General features: G+C 34.9%; 1 protein-coding gene across 3 annotated transcripts in view; it reads left to right on the top strand.

Annotated features, from left to right (window-relative positions):
- The window catches only part of LOC145693302 (alpha-tocopherol transfer protein-like), a 373,161-nt gene that overhangs the window by 341,359 nt on the left and 17,900 nt on the right, over positions 1-13,902 (top strand). For all 3 annotated transcript variants that reach the window (XM_081769164.1, XM_081769163.1, XM_081769161.1), the window contains 2 exons: positions 2,178-2,427; positions 10,443-10,553. In XM_081769164.1, coding sequence (XP_081625290.1) covers positions 2,178-2,427; positions 10,443-10,553 — 361 coding nt within the window. The remainder of the gene's footprint in view (positions 1-2,177; positions 2,428-10,442; positions 10,554-13,902) is intronic.

The raw sequence follows: 13,902 nt of genomic DNA, 5'->3' as shown, positions 1-13,902 counted from the left end.
TTTGGTGTGACGTCGTTGGTTCATGGTGGTAGTTCATATTTTTCCCACTAGGTGTCTCCGTACAGTATATGGTAGTTTCTTAGTGTGATGTCACATGTTCTGTGTGCTTCTATGTGTGTGCTGGCGGGGAGCGCGTAATTGAATTTTCGTTTCATGGCGACGATCGAGTTAGCAAATGCGATTGAAAAACTGTTTCATGAATTTAATACAAAGAATTTGAACTTGTCGTTTTTAAATAAATTTGTGACAGAAATCGGTTCTTATAGGTTCAGTCACTTCCTGGAACTGTTTCTGCGTGAGTCGCTTGTTGGAATTGCTCGTGTCTTTGGTGTGACGTCGTTGGTTCATGGTGGTAGTTCATATTTTTCCCACTAGGTGTCTCCGTACAGTATATGGTAGTTTGTTAGTGTGATGTCACATGTTCTGTGTGCTTCTATGTGTGTGCTGTTGTTAGTGGCATGCGGGGAGCGCGTAATTGAATTTTCGTTTCATGGCGACGATCGAGTTAGCAAATGCGATTGAAAAACTGTTTCATGAATTTAATACAAAGAATTTGAACTTGTCGTTTTTAAATAAATTTGTGACATAAATCGGTTCTTATAGGTTCAGTCACTTCCTGGAACTGTTTCTGCGTGAGTCGCTTGTTGGAATTGCTCGTGTCTTTGGTGTGACGTCGTTGGTTCGTGGTGGTAGTTCATATTTTTCCCACTAGGTGTCTCCGTACAGTATATGGTAGTTTGTTAGTGTGATGTCACATGTTCTGTGTGCTTCTATGTGTGTACTGTTGTTAGTGCCATGCGGGGAGCGCGTAATTGAATTTTCGTTTCATGGCGACGATCGAGTTAGCAAATGCGATTGAAAAACTGTTTCATGAATTTAATACAAAGAATTTGAACTTGTCGTTTTTAAATAAATTTGTATTTGATTCGGATATTAACTCATATCGCTTTGCAGCAGTGTGTGGTTTAATTGAGTTACAGAAAATCTATCATGGTTGTGGTCTAAGGCTGAAGATATTTCCGACGTATGGTAAAAGAGGGCGTTTATTGGTTTCTCTTGTTTGTAATAATAGCAAGTGTACTTGGTTTAATAAATAGACGTGTGTGCGGAAAGGAACATTTTTCAGTAATGTTGAGTACTGCGCATGTGTTCTTGCTGTCTTATTTTTTCGTGTATGGAATCAGCAATTATGAGTTCATTATTCATGAGTATTCTCCCATGGCGAAATGGCGAGTGTTTCCATTGTTTAATTCATATTATTTTTATTCTTGATTTGTTTTGCATTTGAATATCAGGCAAAGTATTTGGTTTGCTGTTGGTTGTCCTATTGTCTTGTTGAGATGTAATTTATTTTTCTTTGCCATGCACTGATTTATGATTAGTGACGAGTGTTTTTTTTTTAATTTTTCCCCTTCTTATGTTAGCTTTATAGTAGTGGTGTGATTATTTATTGTTGTTTTGGATGTTTTTATGCTACTTGAGCGGGGGGTTTGGTGGGCGGTAGCCCCCCATTTAGATCTAAAAATTGATAGTCACCGCCTCACTTGAATTGATTTCTCGAAGACTTTAGGAATGGTGTTTAGTTACGTTTTGGCCCTTGTACTTATAGTATAGTTCTTAACATCGTACATTACTTTGACTCTGATAGTAACTGTAAGCGATTCATCTGATCCGGTTTCGGGAGCAGTTTAGGAATGATTCCTAAACTACTCCAGGAACCAGATCAGATGAATCGGTAGAAGTCAATGTTTGAGTAAAAGTAAAAATTTGCCGAAGATGGTAGAGCAGTTGCTTATGTAACTGTTGTCAGACGATTCACAGGTTTACAACAATATTATTGTGATCGATAACAGGAAAAATAGAACATTATTCGTTACTTGGCACAAGTGCCAAATATATTTCCCAGAGCTTTGCTCATATTAAACGATAAATACCAATGCAAATTCTCTCAGGTAGTAACGAGTTATTTCTGATATGCTCAGAAGGCGATGTGCTTGGTGCTGAATTAACACACAAGTAACACGCAAAAGTGGTGGTCAATTTGTGTCGTTTCAACACCTCAGTTTTTACAGTGTAGCTTCATAGTAATGTTTCTTTCTTCTTTACTCAAAGCAAATTTGCATTCGTTGTGTTTCGAACCTTATTGTCCAGCGTGTAACAACTTTGCTCCTTTACAGTCTTGCAGTACCCATGAAGCAATTAACACCTGACGGCTGCATTGTTATGGTAGTACGAATGCCACCTGATGCCGATAAGTTTGATGCCAATATGTTTACAAGAAGAATGATCTTCAATCTGGATGTTGGATATAAACTAAGTGTTCCCTACACAGGTTATATTGGTGTCGTTGATGCTTCAACCTTTACTCTTGGACATTCATTGAAAACACCTTTTACTTTCATGAAAAAATTTTTTGCATGTTTGTTGGTAAGTATAATAATAAAACAATGATCATGATAATAATAATAGCTTTAATATTTTTTATATATTCAGCTAGGGAGGTCTAGGTGGTCTTCACCCTTCGATTCTCAAAGATCTCTTATCTTGTCAAATACTTGAATCGAAGGAAAAGCTATCAAAATTATTTTATGATCTGTTAAATCTAATTATTTCGGGAAAAGTACCCTTGGAAATTCGTCCGTTGTTTTTCGGGGCCAAACGTATCAGTCTTAAAAAGAAACGTGATGGAATCAGACCTATCGCTATAGGCAATATTTGGCGCAGAATATCAGCCAAAATTATATTCTTCAGAATACGAGAGCCTGTTAAGAACTTTTTGTTTTCCCATTAACTTGGAGTTTGTATTCCCAATGGAGTCGAAGCAGTTGTTCTTGCAACCAGGGTATATTTTTCCTTCGCACACAACGCTCCAAAGGATCGTAAAACTGGATTTTCGCAATACTTTCAATGAACTTCGCCGGGACTCTATGCATACTGCAATGTTTAACTATTTTCCCGCAATATATCCATATATTCACCAGTGTAACGCTCAACCCAGTAATTTGTTCTTAGGCAAAGACACTATTTCATTCCAGAGAGGAGTACAACAAAGTGATTCCCTGAGCCCAGCACTTTTTGCCATAACTATACATTCTTTAGTACATTCAATTAATACTGAACTAAACATATGGTATTTGGATGATTGTTGACAAACCTGAGGCAGTTCTTTCAACGCTAACACATATAAATGAGAAGGCATCCGCACTTGGCTTACACTTGAATTTCTCATAATGCGAAGTTGGTTTTCTTGGATCAGATGAAGCCACATCCGACCAATTATTCAGAAGATTTGAAGAAGCTACCCCAGGAATACATCTCCTAACTAAACATGATGTATGTCTTCTAGGTGCTGCTCTCACAAAGCAAGCATTTACAAATGTGCTATTAAAGAAAATATCCAAATTAGAACATTTTCTCTTTCGTCTTGGCTCGATTTCAGGACATGCAGATTTTTTTCTTCTACGTACTTCTTGTTAGTCTGTCGCCTAAACTACTTTCTATCGTGCTTTCCATCTTGGAATGAGACTCCACTGGTGAAGAAATATAATCACATCCTCAAAATGGGTATGGAGTCAATTTTGAACTTCTCCTTGAGTGACGACTCTTGGATACAAGCATCCTTACCTGTTGGATTAGGAGGTCTTAGTATTCGACTAACCGTCGATATGACGATTCCTAGCTTTTTTAGTGTCTTACCACGGATCTTTTCGTTTAATAGAGGCTCTTCTTCCACAAGGTTACCACCTGGACCCAGATGGGATAGTTCAAGAAGGCTGTAGCAAGTGGATAAATATAACAGATACGAACCTTCCAGAAATCAGCAAAAGAGGTTCTCAGGCATCTTGGTACACACCAAAAGCAGCACATTTCCATGAACGTCTTTTACACTCAGTTGTTCCAGGAAACTTCTTGCTGATTCATCCCCTTATGATAGGGCATGGTTGAATGCGTTACCTCCTCCCTCAATTAGGTATTCACATGTCTAATGAAACTTTTCGAATCGCAGTAGACTTAAGACTAGCTTAAGCTGTTTGTGAGCCACATCGCTGTCCAGCTGAAGGGAATCAAGTTACCCAAGATGGTCTGCGTGGCTTCTCATGCATGAAGAGCATTGGCAGAAACACCAGACATTCAACTGTTAATGACATCATTTTGCGAGCCCTCATAACGACAGGAATTTCTTACATTGGTGAACTGTCAGGCTGCTGTCGTCCCGATAATAAACGACCCGACGGCATGACATTAGTACCTTGGATGAGAGTCAAATCACTAGTATGGGACTTTACATATTCAGACACATTTGCCCATTCAAGCCTCCCATTGCCTTTATGAACGCTGGAGAAGTTGCTAGACGTAGAGAGTCAGAAAAGGAAAGGAAATACAACAACCTCCTTGATAAATTTATTTTTGCTTCAATAGCCATCGAGACCAGTGGAGCATGGGGTTGTAGAAGCCTTGATTTTATCAGAGAGGTAGGCAGACGCATATCTATCGTTTCTGGAGATGTTCGTTCAGCATCTTTCTTAATCGAACGTATATTCATTGCGGTCCAACGTGGCAACGTTTCGTCAGATCTTGGTACGTTGCCTCCAGGAAGGGAACTGGAAGAGGTGTTTCTTCTTTTCTACAACAGAAACAACTAAGCAATATCATAACTACAAGTGTTAAGTACGCTTTTAATGTAAAAGTAGTTTCAGAATTTTTTAAACATAATCCAAAACAAATATACTCAATTTATTTATATTTCTAGAGATATTATTATGTTATTTCTATTCCTATAGTTCATTTATTCTACCAGTAAGATTGTGCATCTACTACTAGAAAGAAGAAATTGAATGTTAATGTATATGTTTCTGTTAAATTAGCATGATTGTATCTTTGTCAAAATTATAATTTAATGAGTGTCAAATAAAATGTAATGAGAATTTTAATACTTTTAAAATACTATCTATAAAATTACAAATTACAGTATATTTATTGTTACACACTTTAATAATTTATTTATTAGAAAAACATAATGTAAAATTACAATATTGAAAAATTCAATGACAAAATTAAAATAAACATCGGAATCCTGAAAACACGTAAGTGGGTATATCCAATTTATAAAAGTCTTGAACTGCAGTCTTAAGTCACGGTAAATTTTGAGGATTGAATGTACAGTGCTCGCTCTTAAAAGTGAAACATCAAGGAGACATCGTAGGAAGCAAAAATTTGCAGAATATTTAGAGCATGGAAAGTTAAACAATTGATTAGCACAGTAGCACCGTGAGGTGACAGCAAGTAGAAACTGGCCAGACAGGCACGGTTTAATAATACACAAAGGTTGGTGTGGTGTGAGCATATTCATATGGCTAAAACATGCTTCATTGTCGAATGCAGCAGTCTTTCCAGAAAGTTTCGGCTTTTGATCGCGAACGAATAATGGCATGTCGCAAGCGTGGACAATTCTTTCACGACTTTGGTGCCCCCAATAGACAGAATGCGGCCACAATGCAGCGCATATGCATTCGATGGCTCCCCAAAGGCACTAGAGAGCGTCACGCCGGATGGCAATAACATGCCATTCGTAACAAAATTCATTAATTGCTTGGGAAAAATAAGATAAAGACTTGAGAGGAGCTTATATATATATGGAAAGCTATTAATATTGTCCATGTGGATTTAAATATTTGCTTAGAAGGATCAAAAAGGAATGTCACCTCATTAGAGTATAACAAGTATGGTAAGAGTTTACCTATTAAGAGGCGTTATTGCACGAATAACTTCAAGTAAAAAGATTACACTACTTATATCGTATAGTGGAAGCTGCGATACCTTATAGCTTGTTGTATAATATTACAGTGTTGTTTCGCCCTGTGGTACTTGCATAAAAGCAGTTTCAATTTACTTAACATACTTTTAAATGCAAATATCCTTCGAAATTGCAACTTCGTTGAAAATGGATTTGTATTTGGAACAGTACTATTAGGAAGGGTGCTGGAAGAGTTTCTACAGACCACTATTTACAGTGGTACTAGTCTTCTGCTATTGTAAAATTCGGACGAATACACCTTTGTACGTTTAAATTACCTTTCATTGTTCTTCTAAGCCGGTTCCTTTATTTTTCACAGTTGTTTAAAGATGTAGGTTTGTGTGAGAAATGGAAATTCCTTGTGAACACTCTCGGGCAATGATTGTATTATTATTTCAAATGTAGTTGAACACTGAAACAATGCATCAAGCGACATCATTTGACCTTTGAGAATGAAGCATCTTCTAATAGGACTATGCACAATTGGCTTTTCAAATTCCAAAGTGGTTGGCACATTTCTTAGTGATTAAACTTTGTGAAGGTCACCCGTTCATGCCTGTTGTTCTGTATTGTTGCAAAACACGGTCGCTTACTCTGAGGAAAGAACGTAAACTGAAAGTATTAGATAATAAGATCCTGAGACGAATGTTCGGACCCAAGAGAAACGGGAATGGGGAATGGCGGAAACTTCATAACGATGAACTACATAATTTATACGGTTTACCAAACATTGTTATTGTCATCAAGTCTAGGAGGCTTAGGTGGGCAGGTCATATAGCCACAATGGAAGAAAGTAGGGATGCTTTAAAAGTTTTGACTAAAAATTCAATCGTAAAACGACCATTAGGAAGGCCTAGGCGCAGATGGGAGAACAATATTAAGATGAATTTCGCAGAAATAAGAATACAAAGTAAAAACTGGATCCAATTAGCTAAGGATAGGAGTCAGTGGAGAGCGTTTGTGAACGCGACATTGAACCTGCGGGTTTCATAAGCCATAGAGTTAATTAGTTATTTAGTTAGAAGGTCATCGATTCATGTCTGTTGTTGTCAGTAATGTTGATGCTGTGTGTGAAATGGCATAGAGAGATTGATGTTTGGCATTTTAGATTCAGATATCCTTGCACATTGACATGAAAAGAATACATACGATTTTGCATGGTTTGATCTACATAATGTAACTTTCAAGACGTTAAACTTCACAGATTTCTAGAGAGTTATTTTATACATTCAATTTGGATGAAAACATTAATCAGTAATATCCATCTCTGCCATCTCGTACATCCAGTTTTTCAGTTTATTCTGTCATAAGTAAGCACATTTTTGCACTGTTTGAGTGTGGTAGTATAAGTTTAGAAATTCAAACTCAGAACTTTATTTTGTATATGTAATAAAATATTTTCTGTTGCCAAGCTCTCTATTATTGGAGGGGATTACAGCTTACGTTTCGTACAATCAATCAGCTCAATCAGTTAGTCCCAGACATCAATATATATGGGGAAGTTCTAACAGATTCTCCCCTTCATTTGTTGATTCCTAGCTTTCAGTATGTTCTTGTAACCCAATTTTCGTAGTATTGTCTTTCAGCTACTATCATCGCCCACAACATGTTCTCAGGATGATAGAAAGACGCTTTTCTCTTTTAAACTGATAGGTCTTGTTATTCCCGCTGGTTAACATATATACCCAGTCTTACAATTGTTTAATTCTCAAAGGAGTCCTACAAATGAACTGAAGATATTAGCACTCGCATGTGAAGATGTATGATACTATCTAGTTCGATAGAAGCATTCAAGCTGGGGATCCGAGTACGCACTCGAATTAAATGCTTACTGTATGGGTGGGATACCGGGCACAAACTTGCTAAATGCAAATTGTTAAGGAATTCGATATTACTCTGCCAAGTATGGAATTTTACTGTCAAAAGAACAGAAAAGTAGGGATTTATATGCCAGTCTGAGAGATTAAAGGGCACCACTCAGTGAAATATAATAGAAATTGCGTCTTCAATTACTTGCAAATAAGACATGAGAGAAATATTCGATTTCGCGATTAAAAGAAACGTATTTTTTTCTTATCGTAAGAAAATGTTGGTGATAATAGTGGAAGAGAGACAATGCATACGAGAACTGGGTTACAGTAGAATATTAAATGCAATAAATCAACGGGCGATGGAAAAATCTGCCTCTCTCAATACATTTTGATATCAAAGACTACATTCAGCTGATTGATTGGACGGAATGTAAGCTGTTGTCTCCTCCAGTGTTACAAAACTTGAAAACAGAAGCTTTTTTTCGTTTATGGCAAATGAAACTGAGTTTGCATTTATAAATTTCCCTTATCACACTTGTAGAGTGAAAAGATGCGTTTTTTTTTTTTTTTTTTTTTTTTACATAGTCGACCGGAAAAGTGCACGAACAAGCTAACAAAGATAGCTATATGAGAGCAAAATTATACTCTTTGCTGCTTAAATTCAACCGGAAATCCGATTTCATGGCGATGCTATTGACTGATTCAGTGTTAGTATGCTCACGCATAACCTCGACCTAGATGGACTGATTTTAATGATTATTTTTTTGTCTCAAAGTGTATATTCCTCGTGGTAACATAAATTTTATGAAAATCTTAAAATAAATAGTCTTCGGAGAGCTACATCATGAAGCTCTTCAACGGTAACAGCATGCTTGTGTGTGGTCACGCATACAAAACTTTTGTTTATTTACTTTCTACTTCAAAAAGTATGCTTTCGCAGTTGTTTGATATAAATTTTATTAGAATCTGGTGAAAGGATTCGAAACTAGACCATGAAATTCCTCAACGGGTGACACCGTTAATTTTGTAATTAATCGACTTCATTGGGCATGTTCACCTATACCTTCATCATTAATATACCAATTTTGATCATCCTTTTCTTAGTTTCAAGGAATATATTTTCTCGCAGTTTTCACATAAACTTTATCAGGGATCTGATGAGAGTCTTTAGAGCTAGATCATGAAGCTCCTCAACGGCTGATAGTGTTAAAACCATGCATGTGTCCATGTATAATTGCGTAACATATAATTCACGCATGTTTCGTTAGCCAAGCCATTTTATAGGAAGTGAGTGTTCTACCTGTAATTGAAGTATCTAATGAAACTACTGGCATACTGAAAAACTTCAAAAATTAAACAAACGCAAAAAAAAAAATGCCGACTTTAAAAACGCACTAAAAGGCAGAAAATTAAAAAAAAAAAACAACTTCCTGAGATTGGCACGGACTTAAAATTTTTAACAGATAGTATTAACGAATTGTTTACTGCTTTTAAGCGTTTTATTACAATTTTCTGAATTTAGGACTCTTATTATTTTCTTTTTCGGCGCTTTTTAAAAAATCGATTAATATTGTTTTCAAGTATTTATTGAAATTAAATTATTGGAGTAAGTCCCACTTCGAGTGGCATTTAATTCTACAATATCAACTGTTTCACAATGTACTTTCTCATTATTACTTTGAGAGACAATTGCAAATATATTTTATTTCTTTTACTTATTTTCTTTTCTGCTAATGCAGAATGGTTTTAATAGGACGATACTGAGAGTTAGTTATTTTTCGTGAAAAGAATGGTTTCCACCGCATGAAAAACGGTCCACTATTCGTCTAAAAGTGAGTCATGAATCATTTCTCAATTCCGCCATGAATATTAGTTGTACTACAGTGTAAAATCAACCAATGCTGTATTATTCAGGTAATTGACTTTCATTAAAATTTTTCCATTATATATACACACATCAATGATCATAATTTGTTACCAGAATGGATTATTTTTGCAGCAGAAAACAGGCAATTATTGGCAAAGTGGTTCTACTTCGATTTTGCATAGAGTTAAAGCTCAGCGATGAATCACATGAATATCCGAAGTTCCCTTTTAAGTGTGTGCTAGGTTCTCAAGAACACAATCTACTACGAACTACATAGCAAATTACTAGAAACTGGACAGATGACGGAAACCATATCTGCTTCTACACTTTATTCTATCTGGAAAGAAAGTGGCTCAATATGCTGTCAAAAGCCAAGATCCGAGCTTACTTTTCTTAAACTAGATTACTTGCTATACTATAGGACTCTCTTCTGCCCTCATATCTTTTCATACTTATGTCATAGCATTGGCCCAGTAATATCATTCATTTAGATACACTCTTCTGTAGTGTACTGGAATAAGGAATGGAAATTAGTGTTCGGTTTTAAATGTTTAAGAAATGGAAAAAAAAAACTGAATCTGAGTGACAATTGGCTACATAATGAATTAGGAAATTAAAATTTGTTTGACACTATGATATAAGTTATATTTTGTTTTATCGTAAAAATGGATGTTCATTTCGTGTACTATGAAATTCTATTTCCCCGTTTCTTGAAATTATTACATAATCTCATGTAACTTTCTTTCGTGCCTAGCTAAGTAAAATTAAAAATCTAATAAATGCACTAATATATATATATATATATATATATATATATATATATATATATATATACATTGAACTCACAAATCGAGTTGAGAAATCACGTTTTATTTTATTATGATAATAGCTCTAATGTAATAATTTCTGTAGGATAACATAAATTCAGTTCAATATAAACACATTATATATGGTGATTCAAATTTTATAGGATGGATATCCAGATAGATACAGAAAGTTGACTGCAATTAACTTAAGCCCAGCAATATTGGGATTTGTAAAGCTAGTTGTGAAATTATTACCAGAAGAACGAAGAAAAAGGGTAAGTATTCACTTTTGTATTTAACTCACAATGTCAGTATTTATATAAGTGCTTCTATTTTATAAACATGTACTAGACAGAGATATTTATGACATATCTTGAAATAATGTTTTTGTATAGTTTTATTGAATGATTTCTTCATTACACAAGAGCTGAATAAAAGGTAACGGTAGCATTGATATAATTCGTACCTGCCTTTATGCACAGACTAATACCTGTTACGCTCCCTCAACACGACCATCTCTCATATCTATAATCTCTTACACGTGTAAAAGGCATAGTACACTGTCAGGGCATGAATCTTTGTCGATATTTTTCAGGAACTGTCATACAGTAGATGATGTCTGTATCGTAGTGCTTTTCGCGAAGTGATTCCTTCATTTCTAAGAGTAGGTCGTCAGGATGTTTCTGAAAACACTATAGTTCACTTTAATCTTGATCCTCACACATTCATTTTTCTAAAACACATTCTTATTGCACTTGCACTTGCTTTCTCTACTTTATGACCAGAGATGTTATTCTAATTTTTTAACAACCGGTTATATATATATTAGAAATAGTAGATAGATAGATATAACTCTCTTAGGTACCCCCTAACAATATCAGGAAGACAAAAACGAATTTTCTGAATACTACAAGTAACAAGTAGACACGTATGCAGCATCCTAATACACGGTGGTGTGACGAAATTATGGAACACTATGAATACTGATATACAGAGAATTACAGAGAAAATTTATATCATTTTATACGTCGGGCAAGAACAACACAAAGTTCTTTACTCATGATAGATAATCAATGGTGGTTATTAAGACTGGTGTGTAGAGCTCAAAGGTACGCGGTAGTGCGGAGATTAAGGCAATATAAACAGCGTTTAAGCAATGGCACATACTGCAAATACTATTTTAGTAATCACAGAAAGTTACTACCTATGTCAGTTAGTATACTTTTATACAGTCTGGCTTTTATCGCATTACATTTTGTTACATACTGAATTTTGATTTATATTCGTTACTTTTATGTTTTGTTTTGATCAATGTGTATTTAATAACATTTAATTAGTGTGTTTTAATTTCTATTGATAAATACATTTTTGATATCTCTAGTTTTGAAATTAGGCCTTCTTTCTGCACTGTTGATGATAGACTTACATCCAGCCAGTTGTCATGAAGTTTAGATGCATTTATAATGGTAGCCGTTATTGTTCGAACAACTAACAAAGAGAATGAAGGATCCATAATATTGCTGGTAGGGCAATGCAGGTTAAAGGTACAATTCAGAGTGCTGTATAGAGCTTTAGAATTATGGCCAGAGAAAATTTTTAGATTCACTCTAAAGACTTATTCCTCTACGGTAACGTCTAGCTGATACTTTCATTTGTATCCGAGATATTAACCATTCAACTCTTATTAATTATTGTTTTATGCAATGGAAATCTTTAAATGAACCAAATGTCTTTCATAAAGAACCAACAACGCACTTTTTTAAATATTATTCATACTCAAACACAAAATTTATCATTTATGATTTGAATTATTGATGTGAGTCGTATGACACACTATGTATGCTATGAAACCATGTCTCTTAATTGCAACCCCTTTATCATGGTGTGGCTACAAGTTTAAACTAAATGAAACAAATGTAACTGAATATAATAAATTTAAATTTGGTACAATTGAAACATTACATTTCGTTACTCGTTTGAATAAATTACTTCCACGGAAGGGAGTAATATGAATAATCCAAACTGAATCAACGAATGTGGTTTACTCGTTCTTAATTTTCAAAATCGTTTTAATATTTTTTTTCACCTGATTTTAAGAGCTCTTTCTGTGTATAATACATCGATTTAGCCCTGAATGGTGAGGAATTGGGATTAAAATATCATTTGATATGAAAACTCTGATAAAACTTCCTTTCAAAACAATTACGGTTAATATATTAAAGAGTATGATAAAAGCTGGGCAAATACAAAGCTGGTTTGAACATGAGGATACATTTCTTTTTACTTAAACTAAACAGCGACAGTTTCAGACTTGGCGATTTGGCTCAGAAGTGCCTGTATTAAGATTAGACGGCACATTGTTTTGGTATTTTTGTGCTAGAACCAGTAGGATATTGTTGACACATAAAGAGGATGATAGGCAGTACTTTTGTGAGAAAGAGAGACAGGTTCTTGGTTAGAAAAAGATAAAGAATTTAGGTTTTGTAGGAAATTACTTTCACTATGTTTACTTTAGCTTTGCTGACCCTTTGACATATTTAAGATCGCTGTTTCCTTTGACCAGTTAAAAGTGTAGCTGATAAAATGGCTTTTAAGTGACTTTTTTTCAAGACAACTTAAACAGCTTTAAAAATTTCCTACAGACTTCCGAGTTCGGATATAGAAGATGGTATTTAAAGGATTTATTTAGGTTGGAGGGACAGCTGATTTTGTCGAAAAATGGCCAAGGTTTGAGTGTAAAGTATGCGAGGAAGGTAGAGCTACAGGAGTTTTCTTTTTATTATTTATGATTATGACATTGTATTAAAGTTACATAAAAGAGAAGAAATGAATTAACATAAAACATATTAGTTGTTTGTAGTTTTTAAACTAAGAAAATTCATTGTTTACTTTAATGTTTCAGTACACAATAATTAGCACGGAGAGAAAGGATAATCAGAATTTGTTAAGTTTTTCTTTATCTTTATCAGTTTTGATTAATGATTGATTAATAGAGGAAGATAGTTTACAGACAGTAGGTAACGCTTACAGTAAACCATAGAACAAGAAATACACCCTTTCCTTTCAAGGTTTGCTGGATATTGGATTATTGGCAATACACTACTGTCAATCAATACATGATTAGACTATTGATGTGAGTCATAGATTGAGATATGTTTACAATATACTCTTTTATTATATCTATGTATTGTATCTATAATGTAAAAGTACAGTATCGTAACACTCAACCTTTTTGAAACAACAGCGGCGCAAATCTGCTTTCAACATTAAAGAAGGGGAGACGGGTAAGACCGTTCCCCTAATTATTTTTTAAGGGATGTTCAAAATACTTATGAAGTTGAAAAACAATGCTCTGGAGGATCAGGGAAGCAGAGTTGTCTTCAACATTGGAAGGCGGGTAGGTTTGAGGCTTATTCTGAGAGGACATAATTTCATCTCACTTTCCTTTGTGACAATCGGTAACAAATTATCATATTTCTCCCCCCAAAATACATTTTAAATTAAATTATTGGGGGGCGGACAGTCTTCCTCAGTTTCAAGATTGGAGGAGACATGGCCTTCTCATCCTTCCTCGATTTGCGCCAGTGTAAAACAATGAAATAATACCTACATTTCTAATAAGGA

This window comes from Thermobia domestica, chromosome 8 (assembly GCF_964235325.1).
Source record: "Thermobia domestica chromosome 8, izTheDome1.hap1.1, whole genome shotgun sequence".
Taxonomy (NCBI): Eukaryota; Metazoa; Arthropoda; class Insecta; order Zygentoma; family Lepismatidae; genus Thermobia; species Thermobia domestica.
The sequence above is the reverse complement of the archived record's forward strand: the minus strand, read 5'-3'. Positions and strand labels throughout refer to the sequence as shown.